Raw genomic sequence first — 23599 nt, forward strand, 5'->3', positions numbered from 1 at the left:
AAATCCAAATATTTGTAAAAAAAAAAAATTGGAAAGGATTTGGAAAGATGGATGGTCAGCAAGAACAGCAGGGTTGAGTAAAGACTGAAATAAAGCTCCTCTTAGTATTGTAAGTGGATAATATTGCTATCATTAGAAAAATTTAAACCAAATCTTTTCTTAAAAAAGCAAGGGCTTTTGAAGAAAAATGAAAAAATGCTGGTTAAAAATGGCTGCTGGAGGAAACAGGGGTTGCTGTTGACAAGTGAAAGCAGTCACGAGGAAAGAGTAGGAAAAAATTTCCAGGTAGTGGAGGATTCTGGTGGTTATAAAGGAAAATAGGCAGGGGTTTAAAAGTTTGGAGAGTCTGACGGAGCATCATCAGTTTATAGTGAAGCTTATGGGGAAGACAAAATGACTTTACTAGCCAGTGGAACAAGCTAGCTGTTAGTGCTTTGAGCTTGTTAATGCTATGTTAGTGAGGCTGCCATTGTTAGTGGGCCGGACCATTTTAATAGAGGCTTTAGTTTTTTCGGGCGAGGGTTTTTGGAACATACCATCTTCCTCAGTGCGGATAAGCAGCTGTAAACTTTCTGGTCCGTCTCCAGCTTCCGTGCGTGCCAACACTGTTATCCCATACTCAGTCCATTTCTCTAGGTTTTCCAGAAGATACGGAGAACTTTCCGGAGAAATTCCATCAACTCTTTTAGAAGTTTTGTTGCCCTCTGTTGTGGAGTACTGGATGGAGTATCCTGTTATGACGCCATTCTGAAACTCCTGGGGAGGTGGAGCCCAACTTACCAGGATGCCGGTGGAACTGGGACTGGTGCATGTGATGTCCTGGGGAGGTGCTGAAGGAACTGATTGTCCAGTTTTAAGGAGGCACAAGTAGGGTTGTTTGGGTAAATGTTATTTGGTTGTGTGTGTAAGTTGTTAATAATGGGTGGAGAGGTGAGGAAATGAGGTGTGCCATGAAAGAATGGGGACGAAGTTGAGCAGATGACAAACAGAGAACAAAAGACAAAGAAACATAAAATGAAAACAAAACACTGGAGAACAGAAGATCTTGTGTACGAAAAATGACCCTGTGACTAGAAACCAAGATGGCCAAACAAAGATATCGAATGATGGGTGTCACATCTGCTTGGTATCGATGTTTGATCGATGTTAATGAAAACAAGTGAATGATTTAAAAGAAATGCAGGACAAAAACACTGACTAGAATTATATACACAAAGATACCTGTCCATAACTTACTTGTCCTCATAGCCTACTGAGGCCTCTGTGATCCATGTTGGAGTTCTCATGTCTACGTGCAAACCGCTGACCTCTTACCTTGTTTTGGCCGAATCTCTTAAAGACCTCAGATTGGTAGCCAACAAATAAACTGTTGCTGTCAATTGCTTTTGAAATTCTTGGCACTACACACCAACCAGCCACATTAAAACCACCAGTTCTGCTCAAAACCCCTGGTTCCTGACTTGTTAGTTGGACAGAAACTGTGGACAATGTGTACATGCATAACAGTATTTCAACTACTAACCTAATCTAAATAAAGCATTTACTGGATAATAGTTTTAAACATTAGTTGCACAAAGAATTTTACTACAATCCATTCTTGCTGACATGTTACAGAGCACACGCCAAATAACCATATTACTTCCTTCTATACAGAAGCAATGTTTGGACAAATCCAAAGTTTTAGTTATTGCTGTCCCTCAAAATGAACAAGCTCAGTCTGGGTTTCTCTTTCAGCCTAAAAATATTTCTTCTTTAGTCTTCCAACCTTTATTATTTTCACTGAGCTTTGCTGTAGCCTCTGTTGCCAGATCATTTGATAAAAATAAGCAACCAAATCTATAACAAGTCCTAAATAAACAAAATGAGTCATAAACTGAAAAGCAGGAGAGTGTATACAAGGCTAAAATTTGAGTCCAAACAGCAGATTTCCTCTTATTGCTTACTTCAAATATGACCTTATTTGGGTTAAGGTAATGAGAATTGGCTGTTTACATGGTAGCCGCTACATTTTCATCCCACTGAGCATTGGTCTGGCAACATGAGGGGGACCAACAGTTCACATTATGCAGGTGGTTTTAATGTTGCGGCTCATTTGTGTATTTGTGAAATACAAAGTCTGAAGAAGTTCTAGATATCTTTAATACCTGAATCAGATATTTGTTCAGCTATCCATCCTGAGGTCAGCTAGGGTGCTGATGGCCTTTTTTTGACAATGCAACAAAAAGCCTCTAATAAATATCCATGCCTGATGTTCAGATTTTGACATAAAATGTATTTAAGGTTTAGTATTTCTTTGGATTTCAATACATGCATTGTCAAAACTGAAACCTGCTTCACTCAAACACTCACACACACTAACACACAAACACCCTCTTCACACTGCTGTGTGAGCAGGTAGACCTACGTGTCTGTGGCGTGTCTATGGACACTTCATTGGTATACGCCCCAATTCCATTTTTACTCTTGGCTGCCAGCTGGAAGTTGTAGGTTGAAAAGGGCTTCAGGTTCTTGAGCAAGTAGGAGGTGGTGGGTTCAAAGCTCACTTTCTTCTGAAGAGATGCAAAGACAGGAGATACCACTCAGATCAGGTCATCTTCTCTCTACCCATCCCTTCATTTATCTACCTTTTACTTTGTTATCACATGTCCAACTACCCGTGTAAATTCCTACCTCCATCCTTACCTCCTCTGTGTCATCCACCCTTCGGTAAACCAGTTCATAGCCTGTGATTTGGCTGTCTGGGCCACCTTGGGTTGAGGGGGCCATCCAAGACAAGAGGATACTGGTCTCAGACTTGGCTTCACCCTTAAAGTCTAAAGGCTGGGATGGAACTACAGAAATGAAGAAGAACGGGATTTTTTTTTTTATAAGTACAAACAGTTTCAAGCAACACTCTTGCACATATACATTAAACAACTTTAAGTTATACCTCCAGTCTTGGCTATGATTCGCAGGTCCTGGGAGAGGGGTCCGTCTCCTACAGAGGTGAATGCCAGCACTCGGATGTAATAGGTCTTGTTAGGAGTCAAATCCTGGATGGTGATGAAGTTGGAGCTGCGCACCATCTGCTTCTCCCACTAAACACCACAGTTTCATAATTAATTAATGTAAGTAACATGTAATAAAAAAATTAAGGGATTCCATATTTATAAATATACACACCTGGTTGACTGGGAGTGTGTTGTCAGAGGTGTAGTAAACTCTGTAACCAACCACCTGACCATTAGGTTCCTCTGGCTCATCCCAGTGTATCATTGCTGTTGTGGCGCTCAGCATCCGACCAATGACCTGCAGAAAAAAGGATGAACTTCAGCAATTTAACACACTTAAAACAAGAGACTTAAAATTAAACATGACCAATCTAAACTCCATAAACCAAAGCCAGATTTTTTTATCACTGCTTAAACTTCAGACAGCTATGTCAAATTGAGGTTTCATCCCGAACCTGCCGGGGAGGTGAGGAGGGGGCCTGCTCTGCTGTGCGAGCCTCCACCACGTCGCTGGAGGGGCCCTGGCCGATGGTGTTGACAGCTGCCACCCGAAAGTCATAATGTGAGTACGGGCTGAGGCCGCCCACGCTGTAGCGCGTTGTGGCTATGCCATCGATCTCTTTGTAGGGGTCCTCTGAGCCTTTGGCACGATGCTGGAGGAAGTGGGAGATGACGAGGGAAGAAAGAAGAAGCATGTACTGATTTAAATCAGCATTAAACTTTAAACTGAGGAATATGTACACCTCTCCTTATAAGCAAACAGACACTGCATTATCTGAAACTCAGGCCAAAATACACAGAATGAAATGTGAATCTTGGTATCTGCCTTATTGTAAATTAAGCATTTAGTCTGCGCTCTTTAAGCAGTTCATGTTTCATTACTACATTTTATGTTATGGCTCCTTCTGGGCAGATAGCAGTCACAAAACACCAGATTTCATTTAAGCAGACTGAGAGATATTATCACCATCAGGAGAGACAGCAGGCCCTCTTCTTTTACGGCCCTACTTAGTGACTAAGTCTGTTAATATCAGTTTATACTGACATAAACTCTAGTGCTTTGGCTACTTTCAGTTATATGTGTAAAAAAAAAAGGTGTGTGTGCAGTAGGAAGTGTGTAAAATGTGTATGTGGTTATTCATCTGTTCCACACACCTGTATGACATAATAGGAGACAGGTTCAGGATTTCCTGAGTCCCAGGTGAGAGTTATGCTTGTTGCAGTTCTTTCTGTAACTACAGGGATGCCAGGAGCCTTTGGCAGAGCTGAGGGGGAGAAAAAGAGAAGGAAATCTCATCCATCATCCAGTTACAAGCTGAGAAAAAGGAAAAGGGAACAGACATGAATCCGAATCTCCACACAATGAGTGAAAATACAGATAACTATGAGAAAAATCAGTTTTAAAGTCCTTTTTGAAACTTATCTGTTGCTTCAAAGATAAATTTAACTTCCCACATATTAAATCCAAATTAAAAACTATCAACAGTAACAGACTAAAATGGGAGATTTTCTTTTGACCGTTTTGAAAAGGCAGGGAAAAAAAAATTATTCTGTTATTAGAAGATAGCAGACATGAAGAGCAGCAACTATTTTAAGAAGTTTTCTTCTTTATTAAGATTTCATATAACAGTTTCAAATTTGTTTGTAATTTGCTTTTGCTTCTGAATATTGGAATATCTAAAATAAAACTTCCACATATTAATACATTAAAAATGTTTCTTTTTACATTTAAAACCAAGCAGTCTCAAAAGTCATTTGCATCACTTCCCTTTCTTTTTTCTTCACTTTGTGATAAAAATGATCATTTTAGAGAGAAAAAACAATTCTCAGATGTCCTTTTAAAAACCCACCTCAGTTATGAATAAGTCACAAAATGTTGCAAAGCTAAAACAGTCTTTTCTTCATATTCTCTAAATAAGAGAACCTACCTTTTACAATAATCTGCGCCATTGCTTCGATCACACCCAGCGTCGACATGGCGACGCAGGTGTAGTTGTTGGACTGGCGCACGTCAGTCAGTTCCAGCACGTTTCGACCGATGGGCATGTCATCCTCAGGCGTCAGGTCCTCTGCTCCCAGCATCCACTTCACGTACGGCATGGGCGAGCCAACCGCCACACAGGTGATGTTGACGTTTCCGCCTGGCATGATTTCGCTGTCGGATGGGGGGATGGAGAAGCGAGGGGGCACACGACGAACTGGACCGAGAGGAGAGGGTTGATTAGAAATTCAATATTGCCCAGGAAGGTGGAAAACAGTTTTTATTTACTGCAGGATGACCTGTGAGATGAAGTTTTACAGCTTTTATATGAAACCGCAAGCAAACACACAGTCTGGTACATCATCACTCTGGTGCATGTAATATCGAAATATTTTATTAATGCCATTTTAAATTGTGCACCATTAAATATTTCATGAACTGAAGCACAAAAGATGTTAAAAAAAGTCACAGCGAACAGACATGCGCACACAGGGAAGACTCGCATACAGATTATTTTTAAAGACATAAATCATTCAAGCAGGTTTAAATCTAAAAAAAAACAGATGTAAAACAACCAAGACACAAATGCAAATGGATGATGAATAAAAGAAAAGACTTGGTAGAGACGTAAAAGGAGCCACACAGTTATTATACCAACCTTCTCGCAACTCTGCAGCAGGAGGCAGGGCAAAGCACGGTGGGAGGAGGAAGAAGGAGAGAAAAAGCAAAGAGAATGGGAAATATCAGAAAGATGGGGAGAGAAAACAAGTTAGACAAAGGAGAAAGAGAAAGAAACAGGGAGAGACAAGAATAAAAGCCATACAGTGGAGGGCTGATGCTGGAGAAAAGTCGTTAAGTTTAAGCAGCCTCCAATGCCAGCTGTCTCCACAGACCGCCTGTCAAACAGTCACTGAGCAGCTCTGCAACATTTTACTGGCCTTGCATGCCCTGTTAGACACACATCACTGACTGTCCTCTTTGTCTGTTATGTGTTATATACACACATAGAGTATAACAATGCTGCTAGTTGTGCTTCGTTTGTATGTTCAGAGGTATGATGCCAAGTTTTGTTCAAGGGAGGTGGGCAGACACCAAAACAAACAAAAAAAAACTCTAGGATTTTTTTTTTTAAAAAAAGAGTCTGATTCAAACATTTGGATGTGAATGTGTGAATGAAAGAGGGAAGGAGATAACACCTTAGGAGGTGATACACCTGTCAGATTTAGGGAGAAACAAAATTTTACCAGACAATGATTTGAAAAGGTCTAAAGGCTAAGAAGTCAGGGTGGAAAGATAAATGGCTGGAGAGAAGAATGAGTCCAAAACTATCCTGTTTTATGACTGTAAAGCTAAAGGAACATCAAGTACTGCAGGTTTAATGGAATCATGTTCCTCTAATATTATATAGATAATCTTAAAAAGCACTTTTTGAGGACTGCATCCTCCATTAACAGATGCTTTAGAATTTTCTTCGAATCTCACATGTTTGTTTGTTTCCTCTTACCTCTGACATAGAGGTTAGCCGGGGTGGAATAGCGTGTCCCATCACTGTTGGTGGCAACACACTCATATTTCCCCTGGTCTGACTCCTCACTCATCTCTATCTGGAGGGCACCTGGATGAATGAAGCGAAGGAGAGAAAGAGTAGAAGACAGGAAGAGGAGAGAGTCACACAGATAGATAAAGAGATAGAAAAAGGGGGCAATCACACAGGAGTGGTAGACGTCAAGTCATTTGATAAAGCAGTCACATACATCAATATACAGATGGTGAAAATTTCAGAAACATAAATGAGTCTGAGGGGAGTTTTAAGCAAATATAAAGTGAACTTTGAGGAGCACAGGGCTATAAAGAGAGCCACGAGCAAGTTTCTACCACTGCTGGTAGGAATCAGCCCAAAACAAGGGTCGACTTCCTGATTTAGAAATGAGAAGAAAACAAAAACCTTTAAAAATCAGAGAATGTTGTCTTCATGCAGAAACACATAAACCAAGCAAAAAAATATGGAGGAATCCAGTCACAATTACAATACTTAAAAAAAAAAACAAAGAAAAAAAGAAAAAAAAAAAAACAGAAAAAAAAAATAGAAAACGAATCTTTGCTGCAAATTGAGATGCGGTTATATCAAGGACAAAAGGTGACAAAGATATTGTCATGGCAATAAGATATCCCCAACCCTTACGGATCCACCAATGGGATCAGGAGTGTGATGTCAGTTTAAAAACACACCCAGTAAGGAAGTAAAAACATCAGTCGAACTCCATCAAGGCCAACAGATTAAAAAGAAAAGAGAGAAAAAAAAAAACAAAAAAACAAAAAAAGAACGACATACGGAAAGCCTTGGGAAGGGGCCGACGCTTTCTCGCTCCCTGAAAACAGAAAAACTGTCAAAAAAAGGGTCAACCAGAGCTTCTTTAAATATGGTGTGGCAAGGCAAAAAAAGCGCCCAGAAAAACTTTATCAAAAAAGTGGTTGTTTGGGGCTTTTTATTGTTAATGGAGGAGAAAAGAGAAAGTGATGGTTAAAAAAAACACAAAAACAAAAAAGAAAACCAAAAAAACATGAACACATGTTCATGTGTATGTGTGTGTATGTATGTGAGTGTGCAGGTTGGTGGATTTATTTGTGAGTGTCGGTACGCTAATGTTGTGTGTCTGAGTCTTCGCCATCTGGAGTATTCAGGCGGAGCGAATAACAGCTGGGAGGGAAAACAAAACTGGGACATTTGATTGGGCAAATATAGAGAAGGTAGAGGGAGAGGCCGGGTCAAGCTTGGGTCAAGACCAGACCGTCCAAAAAAACAAACAAACCAAACAACAACAAAAAAAAAAAACACACAAAACAAAACAAAAGAACAAAAAACTGAAAAAAAAACACCCAGACAAACAAAAAAGGAATAAAAAAAAGAAAGAAATTAGAGCACCAAAATAAAAAAGAGAGAGAAAAACACCTCAAACTAAGCAACAAATAAAAAAAACCCAAGTTATAAACACACCATGCTTTACATCAGGAACAAATTAGATGTAAAAGGTTAAATGACTGTAAACGGATGGAAATGAAAGAGTGATCACAGTATGGTGAGGGAGGAAGCAACGGTGTTACAGAGTGAATGCTGAGGCTGAGATGGAAAAATATAAGAATGACAAGAGGATGAAAGATGAGAAGAGAGTAGGTGGTAGTCATAGTATAATGAATTGCTTGCTCAACTCCAGTTCCTTCTCTTGAGCCTACTGCAGATCTGAAGCAGCTGGATGAGTCTTACCAATACGGTAGAGCCTCAAACCCCATATTGATAGACCCACCGGGAACTTCTATTCAGATCTGCTAATAGACAAGCAGGAACCAGGCGTTGAAAAAGATTCAGGCCACTGTGTCATGTTGGTCCTCCCAGCGGTCTTACCTCGTATGGGCGTGCCACCTGAGTGGGCAATGAATGCACGAGATTAGAGAAGGAGAAGAAGAAGAAAATGTTAGTACCACAGGAGGAGACGGGGGTAAGGGAGGGAGGGACTGGGGGGAGGTAACTTGGAGAGGAGAAGAATCAAATTAGAAAGAAAAGACTCAAAATATAGATCCTTAGAGAGCAAGATGAAGAGAAGGAAGACAGAATAAGCCTGAGAAGAGAAAAACAGATCTTAGATAGAATGACAGACAGTGACAGAGTTATAAGGAGATGGGTTATTGATTTGGCTTTATTGACTTGCAGCAGGGCAGATGTAGCTCTAGGTGTAGGAAATAATCTCTGAGCGCTTGGTAGACTGTAAGTATATGCCCTGAGTCTAAAACTGTTCTTGTCCTTCACATGGATCAAAAACATGTCTAATATGTCTAATACTGCTATTTGCACCGTGTAAAAATGTATTATTATATATAAGTAAAAAAAATAAATAAAAAAAAATCCACTCTTCAATGCTTTTAAACAGCTACGCATTCTTGATCTTCTATTGCTGTCTCCAGAAATGTTAGATGTGACAATGGGCATACTTTTCACCATGTTATGTTCTGTTCAGGTTTATGTAACGCATGCAAGCTTGTAGGGATTTATTAAATTAGCTCTGTGACCATTCCAAATTATATTTCCTACAGCGCCTCTGACACACTGTTGTAAGACGGGAGAGAAGAAGGAAATCCTACCCAACAATGACAATCAAGATCAGATACTGAAACCAGAAACTTATGAGAATTAAATGATCAATTTGGCTCAAAGCAGACAGCTACAATGATCACCCATGATTTATGTGTTCATTTATACATAAAACCCCCATATAGTAGAAATTGTGCCTATTCATGGCATCCCCTAAAGTAAATTAACTTATCCGTTTTTTACGCCATTTTCGCAAATGGAGTAAATGTTTGCTCTTGGTCTCTTCAGAAAGCAAACACTCAAGATTTATTATAATCAGCCTAAATCTTTGTTTGAAAACACTTTAAATACTTCTTTGGTCTATTTGACTTTTCTTTTGTAAGCAGTCTTGTACAAGACTATACTTGTCAGCTATTAGTTAAAACCCAAGAAGAAAAGCCTTTGATGCATAGTGTCCACTACAGTGGGCACCTATACTTCAGATAATATTAAAGATAAAGTAAAGTATAAGTGTAAATGTCTGTAGAAGTAAAAATAATTCATGCATCAGATCAGAATTAAAGCAGCAGTATTGATGTAGATGTGCCCTACTGAAGGCTTATTTGGCTTCCATCTTGCTTCCTGTCTCTTCTCTGAGTTCTCTCCAGTTTGTAAAAGTCAGATTGATGTTAACTCTTGTCTTATTTCTTACTCTGTCACTTTCCCTCTCTCTTTTCCTTTCTTCCTCCAATAATGTTCTCTTGTGTTTCTTTGCTGAATCGACCATGGTGCATGTTCAAAACAGTCAGTTACTGGCATATAATGCGGTGCCATAAAGTAAAACACAGCTGTTACATGATGCCTCAGGCTGGAAAAGAAATTTGTGAAGGGCGGTTTCTCAGCTTCGTGACGCTGCAGGGCAACGGCAGCACTGGGGACTCGCTTAATGAAGGACTGTGTGCCATCAAAACAAGTCAGACGCACAGAATCTGAAGGTCAGAAAATTATGCAGTTATGCTTTTAACAGTTCTGATCCAAAAATGAAAATAGCAGAAGGTATGAGGAGGTGGTCCCTACAAACCTTTTGACTATAAAAGTATATGAAGGAGACATAGAAGCTCCTACAACAGGGATCCTTAGCCCTGCTGGGTAATAAGCAGATTTGTGCAGAGGCTGACATAAAGCTCTGCACAGGTCTGCGTCTGAATCAGGTGTGTTGCAGCAGAGAAACTTCTAAATCCTGCATGACACTGGCCCTAGAGGACCAGGATTGAGGATGCCTGTCCTACAGGTTCAACAAAATGTTTTTTTTTTTTAGGAAAATATTGATCAGTGAATTACCAGCAGGCTTTATTTGTGAGCAAACTTCCACAGAGGTGAGTTGCCTCCATGTTTGGGATCTGCACTTGATGTTGCACCAACAACAGACTTTGTGTTCACCATATTTTAAAATGTCTGCATCAGCTGAATGGCAAAAGCTTTTCAATGCTGTGTTGTGATTATAAAAAAACACAAGAAGATAACAGATGGTGTCATGGCCAGATTTAAGCAATTGTAACCAGAACTGGAAATGACAGAGGAGCACTGCAGGGTGGATTTTTTCTTCTTTTTTTTCTAAATTGCAAAAAAAAAAAAAAAAAAAAGCTAAAATAAAGCTAAGCTTTATTAAACCTTTATACAAGCCCTACATCTACGAGCAGACCACTTCTGCTTTGCTACACTGTCTGGTAAACAGGTTTAGTCGTCTACACATGCTACACTGTACAGTCAGCGTCTGGTAGTTTGAAACCAGGAAGCCATCGATCAAGTCCCACTCTGGCTGCACCAGTAGGAAAACCTAACTGCTATCTGGAGCTGATGGCTGATGGCTTATTGACCGGTAACTCTATACAACAGGGTGGAGAGATTAAGTGAGTGAGTGAATGACAGGGTGAGTGAGAGAGGGAGAGAATAATTGAATAAGTGAATGAGTGGAAAAGTAAATAGGTGAGTGTGAGGAGGGGAGTTATTATTCTGCGGGTGTGGAAAAGCTGCAGGTGCACAGGTGAGGGTGAGGTTAGCTACCTATAGGTGGGATATGTATATATATATATATGTGCATGTCCTTGTGTGTGTGTGCACATTAATATCCTGTTTACATTATCTATACCAGAACAATATGAAGGCAGTTGTGCATATTTTTGTTGGTCTATGTGTTTGAGTGTGTGTACGTCTGGGTGTTATATCATTGTGTGTGACTGTTAGAAAAATGCATGCCATGCATTTTAATAACGCTGCAATGTGTGTAAGTGAGCAGCAGCAGCAAGAGTAGCAACATTAGTGAGCAGTAAATAGAAGAGTGGACAGTGAAGGTGTGGGCCTCAGATCAGAAGCACTTACCAAAGGACTCTGTGGTTAAAAAAGATACAGAGAGAAAAGAACAGCACAGACATGGCATTATAATCGGACCACTGGTTACACAGATGTGTTGACTTAGTAGAAACACCTTAAACAACACTGGAACTCCACAGAACTTCACTACACAGAACTTTCTACTTAATCATAAAAGTCAACAGTTTTGTAATCAAGATATGTAAATAAATGAGGCTAACATATAAAATATTTAACACTTTATTGTAACAATTTATTTTTACATGGTAAGTTAATAAAACTGAACCTGAGTGGGGCACTAAGCTAAGATAATGCTAATAATAGTAATTATTATTATGATTATAAAAATAAAATGAGGACAAAAGCAGGGGAATTGGGCAACACATCACAAGAAAATGGGTTCTAGGTCTAGAAAGTCCCTGGAAGCAGAGGGGGCACATAGGAAGGAGGGGACTTTGTGAAAAAATGGGATTTATCACACTACTGTGGCTACTGAAATTAATTTGGCACATTCTGTTATTGTATTTCCTCAAAAAACATTAATACACTCTTAGGAAGTTAATTTCACATCCATACAAAACACACTTTCCAAGAAATGAGGAAAAACAAAATGTTATTTGAGTGTTTAGTCACAGCAGTGAGCTACGCTCAAGAGGCAATTCCTTAAGCACAAACCACCATCACCCGGCTTTACAGTTTCCATTGATGGTGAAGAATTTTATCGAGTTTTGACTTTAGGTGTGTGGTGTACTCATGATTGTCAGAAATATATAACAATATGCTTTGCTTATGATTTTTTTCTTTCTTTTTGTGATGGTGATTTGCTCAGGAAGTCCTCAGAGAGTCTGGAGAAAAGTTAGGTGTTCACTTTAAAAGGCCTTGAGGAGCTTAGAGGGGTTGGCGCCCATACACAGCCAACTCATAATACAGCAGCAGCAGAGAAAGACAGCTGAAAATTACAGCCAGAGACCACCACCACGGCAGGAGGAGGGAGGAAGAGCAATAAGAAAAAGGGGTAAACAAGGGTAATAACAAAAAAGACTTTGCAGGAGTGGATCATAAAAAAATGGGTTTCAGTGGGAGAGAAAGGGGGGATAAAAGCCTATTAGGAGGGAAAAACCTTATGGGAGAGAAATAAAAGCTGGGAAAAGGAGGGTATGAGAAGAATAAAGAGATAAAAGCATGGGTTACCTGAGCGGAGCTGCTTGATTCGTCCGTTGTTATTGGACGTGTTGACCGGCAGGAAATCCTTGAACCAGGTAATTTCTGGGTCAGGGTTGCCGCTCGCAGCGCAGAGCATGGTGGCGGTCCGAGAACGCTCTACCACTTTTAGCTGGGGACCCATGTCAATGGTGGGAAACCCTGGGGGTAGCTGGTCCTCTGGATGAACAAAACACAGGTACATTTTTTAACCTTATATCACCAGGCAGCAGGTCCCAAACTCGTCTGAAATAATCTACCCTACAACCCTGCATCACTGATATGTTGATGTTGTGTTACTTTTGTCATAATTATTCATCAACTCTTGTTTTCTTCAAGCTTACTCAGATTTCTTTAGAAGCTGTAGAAAACCCGATCGGTTTCCTCTGATCAATTTTACACTTGGCCCTTCTCCTCCATTTTAAAGAGATAAGTTGTGCCTTTTCTTTAAGAGATCAAGAAGTAGTGGTCGTCTAGCCACCCAAATAGCTTTAGACATTGTGAACGAAGAGCTAGATGGCCACAAGAACTCTGTGCCTGAAAGAAAAATAGCACTTTACCCGAGCCAAATGGAGGTTTAGGGCAAAATAAATGGACCCGTATTAATAATCAAAAGGCCACACTAAAGTCAAAACTAAGGATCAGAGTGGACAAGGCTTGGAATTGAAGTAACACTGAACACAGCATTTATATGGATACTAGAGGGATTTCTGTGCATAACTTTATGTAGGAGAGAACAGCCCAAAAAGAAATTCATAGCCAGAGTACTACAGTATTGGAGATTAGAGTGGCATTTCTCAGAAAGTTGACATACATGGGATAAAGCAGCAAATCACACTGGAGATGTGTTGTGAGTTATGTAAGAAAGTGAAACTGTGGCTAAGCTAGGCATGAGCTCGTCCACTGGAAGACTGGACAAATTGCTTAGTGTGATGAGTCTGAATGTCTGCTGCCAGATTTAGATGTTGAGGGTTTGAATTTATAAAAAGCATCCATCCTGCCCTGTTATCAACTATGCACACAGACCGAGGCGGTGTGAAGGTGCAGGGGATGTTTTACTGGATCATTTTATGCTTTTTAGTACTAACTGAATATCACTTAAAATCACAACCTACTTGAATGTTGTCGGATGCTGTATCATCTCACAAATAATCACATCATGTCAGATGGGTTTCTTAAAGAAGTTGAATGTACCCAGATGGTCTCTACAGTCACCACATTTCCATTATAGCTCATTTAAATGGTGGTAAAAAAAATTACAGTTGGTGCTGCCCACAAATCTGCATCACCATGCTGAATTAAAGATTTAAGTGAAAGTCAAAGTATAGGCCAGCTTTATTGTCAATTCTGCTCTACATACAAGATAAACAAAGAACTTGAAATTGTGTCCTTCATGGTGTAAACATAAAAAATAGAGAATACAGAAAATATGGAATATAAAAAAATGTAAAATAAAAAGTCCTGTCCTATCCTCAAGGCAGGCAGGTGATAGCCAAGGGGAGACTAGAAAGGTGTGACCTGCTAAATGCTGCTCTGGTCCTTTTCAACACAGACTACTAAAGCACATCTTGTCTGCACTTATCTGTAAAAGCCAAAAGGACATCCAAATGTATGTATGAGGATTAGATAGAATAGAACTGAATACCCTTGTTCTTCTGTTTGATAGACACAGGTCAGTGAACATAAAGAGCCCAAAATGCTTATAATGTTATGACAAACAATATAAAATCACATTCATGCTTGGTCAGCTGGGTGATATTGCCAAATATTCACCCTACTATCAAAACATGTCCCCAAAAACAGTTAGCTGAACTTGCATGATTAATGCATTTAAAAATACTGTAAAAGCTGGATAGTTTGTAAATGACAGAATCACAATTATAGAACAAAAATGATACCAAACTGTATTGTTGAAGAAAAAAAATAGTCAGTTAAAATGAACTGAAGTCCATAAATATGTTTATTACATCAGACACTGGAGGGGAGAGTTTTGAAGAAGCCAATGGTGAGGTCAAGCTATTTACTCCCTGACGAATTTACTATGGCTTAATTCAGAAGGTGTTCAAGCAAAAATTAAGTGAAAATCAAACTGAATTCTTCAGGGAATCTGTAACATCTAAGCTGCACTTTTAGCAGCTCAGTCTTTTACACACAAGTCTCTCTGGAAGTTCAGCTCTTGCATAAAATGAAATATCAAGTCCAATAAAGATGTGTCCACTGAGATTTTCACCATTTTGGGAAGCTAAATCCATTGTAAATTCATAGACATCAGTGACAATTAAATCAAACATGGTAAGTCATTCCACTGTGATAAAGGAAGTCAAAGACAGTGAGACAACTTCATTCACCTGAAGAGAGAGATTTAAAGAGAAAGAAAGGGAAGTACTTCGAGGAGTTATAGATGATCAAAGACAAAAAAAAAAAAGCCTTGGAATCAAATAGGGACAGAGCAAATCCACTTTTAAAAAACACAATCAGAACTTATTGGGAGACTGACAAGATGAAGATGAGGAAGGAGTGTCAATTTGCATGTTTTTGTGCTGCATTTGATTTAGATGACATCTATTTTAATAATTCCTTTTCTTTCTTTTTCTTAAACTCACAATCCCCTGTGACATTATCCCTCTCCACCACACCGAGTCTCATTAACGGGAAATCCTAGCACTAAACCACACCAAGAAGATGCTAATTCTGGTAGCAGCCCATCGAACCGTAGCCAACGGGTCGAGAAACACCGGCATTAACGAGTTGCGTGTGTGGCCTTTTAACAGCTCTGGTTTCAATCAATCACAGCGCCTGACAAATGGAAACATGGACGTAATAAACTAACAGAAGAAGATGAGAACGTGCTTTGTGTGAGCCGTTGTGTAGTGCGGCTGGTGAAAGACGCCGAAAGTGCAAAAGAAAAAAAAAAGAAGAAGAAAGATGAGAAGAGAACAGAATGGGAAAGGAAAGTGTGACAGAAAGGAAAACAGACATGAGCAAGAGAGAAATAGACAGGGAGGGAGAAAGAGCACAAGGGATTTATACAGCATAACAATCCTGATTCTCTCTGCTTTCATTATGCAAACACTTAACTTCAAAGACAGCCCCTTGTAGGCAGGAATAATGCATTCTATTTCATCTACCTGGGGTGGGACACTGCACTGAACAGTGAGGGTGCGCAGTCAGAATGCTGCTCCCTGAGGTCATGCATCGTTTTCTGCCTCCTCTCTACTTACATGTGCGAAAAAAAAAAAGCTGTAGATTCAGATCTGCTTGTAGAAGTGCATAAAACCTTGTAAATGCAGACATGCATGGGTGTGCATACGTCCTGAATGAAAAAACACACATGTACAGACACTTGTTGGGATGCAACGTCACTGATGATTTTTATCAAAAGCTGACAAGGTGTTAATTGACATAACTAAAAGTTTTGAAGGCTCAAAGTTACACTCACATGTTAACACATGCACATAACCAGTCTTCCGCAGTCCATCATGGAGACAGGTGTAAGCTACGCCGAAGTGTGTTTGGCAAAAAACTGCTCCAGTACGTGTGTGTACATTAGACGACGCTGCTGAACAGTAACAGCTAAGAACCCCCTCGAGGTCAGGGCAGATGTGTAACTCTACACTCCACTGTTGATGCTGCCTTCCACACGTCATTGTGTTTCATTTGGACTTGCTTCCAATTCATTATTTCCACTGTGAGTAATCCAGATAATTTTAAAGCTGACAGAGAAGCCTGGTCCCACAATCATAAGAGCTGATGCATGAACACTGTCCTCTTTATATAAGACTCAAAATGTAATCCCCACACATTGCTGGCCGACTTCATCATCTGCCTGGAAGACTGCAAGTCAAGTCTGGTCTTCCAATCATGGGAATTGAAGAACGAGCTGGCTGCTATATTACAGCCACAAGTGTACATAACATGTGCCCCTGCAAATAAACTTGTTTCTTTCTTTAATGACTGCTTCAGGCAGTAAACAGCAAGGAATGGTTATAAGGCCCATATGATATTATCCCATATATCCATCCATCAAGCCCAGCTGCCATTAGCTGAGGAGAAGTGCACCCTGGACAGTCTGTCATGTTTACATTTTATCGACAATGTATGTAACGACAACTGAAAAGTGCATGTGTTTTTTTGGGGCCAAAAAGAGATCTAATTTACAGCTTTGTTTTTCTAACGAAAGAGCTGATCAAACATCCACTGAGGCACACGTGAACTTCATCAGAACCATGAATTATACAGCATCTAACTGTCCTGTGGATACTTAAGCATATAATTGCTTTAAGCCTCATTATTTTTTCAGCCTTCACCAATCAGAGGCATTTACTCTGAGCCAAGATTTCAATTAGTCTGGTTCTAATCATCAGTAATTAAGCCAGCTGACCTTTACACCAGATCCCTGTCAGTCAGTCAGTCTTTAGAGAGCCAAAGGGGGTTAGGGCACATGACTGACAAAATTGTGTGTGTTTGAATGCCTGCATGAATGTGTGTGGGTGCATACACGTGAGTTTAAGTGTGTGTATTTTATAATTGACATTTGGACTGACAGTCTATCAGGGGCGATTAGCTGCTCCCAGGTGGCCTCTTATTCATCCTCAACACAATGACTCCTCAGAGGAACAGAAAGAAGCTAATCACTATGTAAAGACTGACTGTCTTAGACTGAGGGGATGTTTGTGTGAGTGTGTGTGTATGACATCAGTCTTTTCCGCTATCAAGAAAAAGGGCTGTCGATGAGTGGATCGGAGCTTCCAACCACAGTGGCAGGAAAATCAAAAAACAGATGCCAAGATGCATAAACAGGAGCGCAAATACATATACACACACTCACAGCTGAGTATGCCTGCATGCACTCATGTACCACATAGACAAACAGAGAGAGTACACACACATACATGTCCAAAGACAACCCCGTGAGATGGGAAAAATTCTGGATAGATGGAGCAGAACAGCACAGAAGATGCAAAGAGAGGTTTGATGTGAATAATTTAGAGGTTGCTGTACAGTGGACCTAAGAGCATGTGGTGAGACAGAAGGAGGGAGAAACAGAAAAAAAGAAGGAATTTGTATAAAAACAGAAAAATGAAAAATTAAGAGTTAGAGGGAGAGGTCTTGTGGAAATCAAAATTAAGATACAGGATGAAGAACTACAAACTTTACCATATGCCTCAGGGAGGTGAGAAGGAAAAAAAGAAAAGAAAGTGAGGAGGTGCTACAACAACAAGCTGCATGTCCTTTCTCCCATGAGCTTCTCCTGCAAAGGCAGGTGATGTGATTATCCACACTTGAGCAACTTCACTCACTAAGACACTCTTAAGCTTCAAAACCGGTACATAATGTTCTCCTAATGGACTCCACTAACACCAACCATCTGCATTAATGGACTACTGCTAACACTATATCACTGACTACAGTGTATCCAGACTCACAGCTACCAGATATCTGTTTTATGTGATTGTAGCTTTAATGCTATCCAGCCGAACATGCGGAGCCCCAATAAAGCATTAAAAGCCAAGCTTTGAATTTCATAATCAGAACTAATACAGATCCAGTGCTTAGTTAATGCTTTAAGAATACCTTTTATCTAAATGTTGTTTACTTTTTTTTTTTGTCAGAAGAAGAAATGAAAAGACTTGACTCATGTTAAATTACTAGGTTGTGACTCTGCCGATCACTGCTGGTGGTCCAAACCGTACATGCTAGTTAGCAGTAAGGCTGTGTATCATACTTTGGCGATACTAATACTAATAGTAAACATGTTACATTACATTCGCAACAAAGCCAGTAAAGACTGTAAGTTACCATGACAACAGTTTCTCAAGTTATTTACTAATTTTGTAACAATTAGTCATTTTTTGCCATGATTTTGATTCTGTCTTGGTTTTCCTTTTGTTCCACCTTGTCTAAAGAAATATAAATGTCATTTGTGGATGTTTTTTTAAAGTTTTAGTATTATGCAGTGAATGCTTTGCTATATTATACTGTCTTAACTGCTATTATACATTTTTGCTTAATCTTGGGCTACTATTGATGTTTATGCAGCAATCCCATAATTGCATCTTGTTCTACCAACGTCTCACAAGAGGCTTAAAAATCATAAACTATGACAAATGTGGGACATGTGAAAATCTTCACTGTATTTGGAAACTGACTGTTCTAAAAATAACTATAACACATACCTGTACATGTACTAAAAATACAACATTTTGCAATCTGAAATCTTATAAATAATATGCAAATAAGATAAAGTTTCTACCAGGTGTATAAGTGTTTACATTTAGTGCCTTGAAAGAAGAATCAACCCTGCCTTGGCTTTTTACCTATACTGTTACATTACAACCTGGAATTTAAATTATTTTTTTGTTTGAATTTTATTTATTGGACTCCGCAAAAAAATCCAAGTTATGAAGTGAAACGAGAAATACATAATAATAAAAAAGCTTTTTTTAAATAAAAAAACTGAAAATTGGCGCGTGCATATGTATCAACCCCCTTTGCTTTGAACCCCCTAAAAAATCTGGTGCAACCAATCACCTTCAGATGTCACATAATTAATGAAATTCAGTCCACCTGTGTGCAGTCTAAGTTTTACATGATCTGTCAGTATATACACACATTTTCTAAAAGGCCCCAGAGGCTGCAACACCTAAGCAAAGCTAACTAAACACCACCATGAAGACCCAAGAACTCTCCAAACAAGTCAAGGACGAAGTTGTTGAGAAGTGCAAATCAGGTTGGGTTATAGAAAATGTCCAAATCTTTGTTGTATCATCAAATCCATCATAATCAAATGGAAAAAATATGACACCATAACAAACCAGTCAAGATAGATTTGCTCAAAAAAACTCATGGACCGGGCAAGGAGTGCATTAATCAGAGAAGCAGCACAGAGACCAAAGGTAACCCTTGAGGAGCAGCAGAGGCTGGAGTATCATAGGACCACAATAAACCCTTTATGGAAGAGTGGCCAGAAGAAAGCCATTACTTTCAGCTAAAAAACATTTTGAGTTTCCAAGAAGGTATGTGGGAGACTCTCAATATGTGTGGAGGAATGTGCTCTGGTCAGATGAGACTAAAATTTATCTTTTCAGGCATCAAGGAAAATATTGTGTCTGGTGCACATCCGACACGTCTCATCACCCCAAAAACATCATCCTCCCCACAGGAAAACATGGTGGTGGGAGCATCATGCTGTGGAGAAGTTTTTCAGCAGCAGGGACTGGGCCCGAGTCGAGGGATATTCTTGAGCAAAACCTGTACCAGTCTAAAAGTGATTTGAGACTGGGACAGAGGTTCACCTTCCAGCAGGACAATGACCCCAAGCATATAGCTAAAGCAGCACTTGAGTGGTTTAAGGGGAAACATATGAACGTGTTGGAATGGCCTAGTCAAAGCCCAGAACTCAATCTAATTGAGAGTCTGTGGGCAGATTATCAAACTATCAAACTTGAAGAAGCTGGAGCAGTTTTCCTTTAAAGAATGGGCAAAAATCCCAGCGGCAAGATGTGGCATGCTCTTCAAGATAAGCTCAGACTTCGCAAAAACAACTTGCAGCTGTGATTGCTGCAAAATGTGGCTCTACAAAGTACTGACCTTAGGAGGTGAATAGTTATGCACATCAATGTTTTCTGTTATCCTGTCCTATTTGTGTTTGCTCCACACACAAAAAAAAGAGACATCTTCAAGGTTGTAGACATGTTTGGTAAATTAAATGATGCAAACTCTCAAACAATACATTTTTACTCCAAGTTGTGAGGCAGCAAAGATTTTATGCTTCTGCAAAGCATTGTAAATATCTTCACACTGACCTCGTAGCACATTGAGTCGGGTGGAGGCTGTGATTTCTCCAGCTGAGTTGGAGGCATGACATTCATAGATGGCCTCGTCTCTGGGAGTTCTCAGCGGCTGGATCCTCAGGACTGAGCCAGATCCATCATCAAACTCTATTACCTGTTAGTGAGAGGAGATGTTAAAAACAGAAGATAGAATTTATGTTTCTTTTATGGATCAAGTGATGTGTTAACTGAGATTATAAATAGGTTTTACATGTAATTACAGTTCCCCAAACCTTGACATTTACACATGTCCTTCTTGGTGATGTGACAACATGGATTTCTTTTTGAGCTGCTGGATGCCGCATTGTAACCGATCTTGCATAAGTTTAATACACACATGTAATTTCCCTGGATTCTCAATTCTGGGAAGGTTTTGACAGGCTGAAATCCTACAATAAATCCTGCTACAAGCCCTGCCCGAGCAGGACAAGAAGGGGGAATTTATACAGCAGGTAAACTCTGCTCATATAGCTGGGATTAAAAATAAAATATCTCCTCGAGTGATTTAATTACAAACGGGAAGATGCCGAGATTAACTTAAACATGAAAGGAAACCAGAGTTATTAAAGTGGAAAAGCATCCCGGGCTTTGGGAGACACTGACTGTGATTCAACATCTCCATCTGAGGGTGACTCATGAGGCAGAGAAATAAATCAAAAGTTAGAGCCTTCAGGAAACTAATAAGGCGAATCATAGAGGAAAAAGCCTGGGGCAACCTCTGACATATGAAAGAGTTAGAGCACGCAGAATTTTACGCACCTATGTGACCTTTCAAGTCCAAAATGAAGAAAAGCAGGTAGACTGACTGAATGTGATCTGTACTTAAACTTTTCATGTGTCTTTTAGACACAGATAAATAAAAGAGAACCAAACGAAGCGGTCATTATCGAGTTTAATGTCAACTTCCATTGCAAAAAATAGCATTAAAATAATTCACGTTTCTCCCAGCAGCTCTTGAAGTTGTCCTTGAAAAAAAGGCGTAATTTAATAACATTATTGTTGATGGTTGTCTGTTGATGGCTTAGAAATAATTGTTGAGCCTAAAGTCACAAAAACGGATCTCTTTTAACCTGGCGATATCACCATGGCAACACTGAATATTTAACTTCCTCTGGAGCCATCTTAGTTTATAGCTTAGGATTAAATGAACTATATAAGCTTCATGCTATCAGTGACCCTTTCCTTAATCCATATGTCATATTTGTGGCAAAACTATTAAATCTCTGCTGATGCCAAACTGACTGTCCTTGATTAACCCCTTATCAAGCGGGGTCATTTTGGCAAAAATGGCTGTGATATGAACTCTCCAATTTAGAATTACTGCTGTTATTAAACCCTCTGGATTGTAAGTACAGGCTTGGGCTCTTTGTAAAGGTAACACTCTCTACACTCTACACTTTAGAACACACAGAAAAAAATATTTTTTTGGTCCTCGCCTAACCTGTACGGACAGAATGAGACCAATCTTGATGGGAAATATTGATGTTTGACCTATACAGAGCCCTCAAAGGTAAGGAAAGTCAACATTTAAACTTTCTGCTTTTCTGTAAAAAAGGCTTTAGTGTTAGCGTTGTGGTTGTTGCGTGTCAAAATGGTTTATATCATCGGAAAGACAGACTTTGAGGTTTCATTTGATGTGTATATTGTGGGCATTCATGACGGAGGGGCTTGAACATGGCTGCAATGTTGTTGATTAGTAGTCATGTACCGGGACTGGTACGTCTGCATCGTAAGGGGTTAAAGTTGAATATAAGTTAGATTTTTAAATAAATGACCATTTAAGTGTCATCTTAGTCGATAATGATTCCATCTTTTCCTAATTTAAGTATTAAAAGTTGGAAATATGACCTAAAATTGACCCTTTTGACCAAAAAAATCTGTCTTGAATAGAAAACTTGAGGCATTCTCAACTGAGGGAATACATTAAGCTGTATCTGTACATTACGTCACCAAAGAAGTATTGCAGATACAGTAAAGCAAACTCCAGGCTCAGTAACATGACCATGGTAATTTAGCTGGGAAATCAGAATGGGCTATACAATCTTTTCTTATATTGTCTGGATTAGCCGACAGGTCCACCCTACGCTGCTGCAACTGCTAAAAAACAAATGAGGATATCAGGCTACATCCTGACAATATTCATGTCAGTAGCATTTATTCCATGTTGGACGGAGATTGACGTGACTTCTATGTCATTATGGGACAGCATCAGAGCTAAATGCACTTTGCGAGTATAAGGTTAAAAGTTGAAGAGATTACCACAGCTAAACATTAGCAGCAGGCATATTAACTCGCTACACTCCACCACCAACCGTTTTTACTGCGGTCCTCTTATGTCATTTTTATGTTATATACATCTCTTCATTTAAACAGCTTAATCCTCTTATGAATGGAGTGTCAAGCAATTGTATTTCATGAACAAGATGTACCAAATGGTGTTTAAACATCACTTTTTTTTGTAAGTGTGCACTCGTACTACAGCCTAACTTCATCATGAATGATTCCACAAAGTGGCTCAGCTTCTGTAAAACATAATAAAGGAAAATTTATGTTTATAAGCGCCTCTAAAGATAACTAATTAAGCTCTTTTATCTTGACTGATTAATGAATGTGAAATCTAAGTGTAAAAGTAATTGTTGCCTTTTAGCTATCTAACGTTTCCATGACTTAAATGATTGCTTTAGGCAAACAGCTGACATTTCATTAGTGTTACCAAACAAAAATGTGTGCTTATAAATATTTATGATAATAATTACAGGACAACATTAACAAGAACGGACAACAATAGCAGCAGCCATCCTGCTTCAGTGCAGCGAGTGACCTTTCAGGAAAACCCCTCATTTCCACACAACCAGTGAGCCTCCATTCTGGCTCTGCTGTGGGATATCCACTCTATTAACCATGCCTCATGAAAAGAAGTGTGGACAACCACAGAAGATGTGAAGCTGTACTTTGGTTAGGAGTGTCACAGCACCGCACCTCAAACCTCTGGTTGCTGACTTTTTTGCCCTTCTTGTTCCAGACAATCTTTGGCTGTGGATCCCCTGTGGCCTGGCACACAAAGGAGGCCACTCCGCCCTGGACTCCCGTTTGGTCCTCTGGGGTTCGTGTGAATCTGGGTGGAGCTGTAGGAAGAGGCAGTCAGGGGTTAAACACCAGGTTT

General features: G+C 39.6%; 1 protein-coding gene across 19 annotated transcripts in view; it reads right to left on the minus strand.

Moving 5' to 3' along the window:
* ptprdb (protein tyrosine phosphatase receptor type Db) overlaps positions 1 to 23599 on the minus strand; it is a 194011-nt gene that overhangs the window by 40476 nt on the left and 129936 nt on the right. For 4 of the 19 annotated variants that reach the window (XM_041982819.1, XM_041982814.1, XM_041982825.1 and 1 more), the window contains exons 7-19: positions 23416 to 23561; positions 20410 to 20551; positions 12596 to 12784; positions 8372 to 8389; positions 6476 to 6586; positions 5630 to 5641; positions 4919 to 5188; positions 4146 to 4255; positions 3446 to 3643; positions 3163 to 3288; positions 2930 to 3077; positions 2683 to 2831; positions 2405 to 2549 (exon numbers count right to left, since the gene is read on the minus strand). In XM_041982819.1, coding sequence (XP_041838753.1) covers positions 2405 to 2549; positions 2683 to 2831; positions 2930 to 3077; positions 3163 to 3288; positions 3446 to 3643; positions 4146 to 4255; positions 4919 to 5188; positions 5630 to 5641; positions 6476 to 6586; positions 8372 to 8389; positions 12596 to 12784; positions 20410 to 20551; positions 23416 to 23561 — 1764 coding nt within the window. Of the gene's footprint in view, positions 1 to 536; positions 840 to 2404; positions 2550 to 2670; positions 2832 to 2929; positions 3078 to 3162; positions 3289 to 3445; positions 3644 to 4145; positions 4256 to 4918; positions 5189 to 5629; positions 5642 to 6475; positions 6587 to 8371; positions 8390 to 11413; positions 11423 to 12595; positions 12785 to 20409; positions 20552 to 23415; positions 23562 to 23599 lie in introns of all 19 variants that reach the window. The other 15 variants (XM_041982817.1, XM_041982812.1, XM_041982808.1 and 12 more) reach the window with 9 other exon arrangements.

The sequence above is a fragment of the Melanotaenia boesemani genome, chromosome 4, assembly GCF_017639745.1.
Source record: "Melanotaenia boesemani isolate fMelBoe1 chromosome 4, fMelBoe1.pri, whole genome shotgun sequence".
NCBI classification, from domain to species: domain Eukaryota; kingdom Metazoa; phylum Chordata; class Actinopteri; order Atheriniformes; family Melanotaeniidae; genus Melanotaenia; species Melanotaenia boesemani.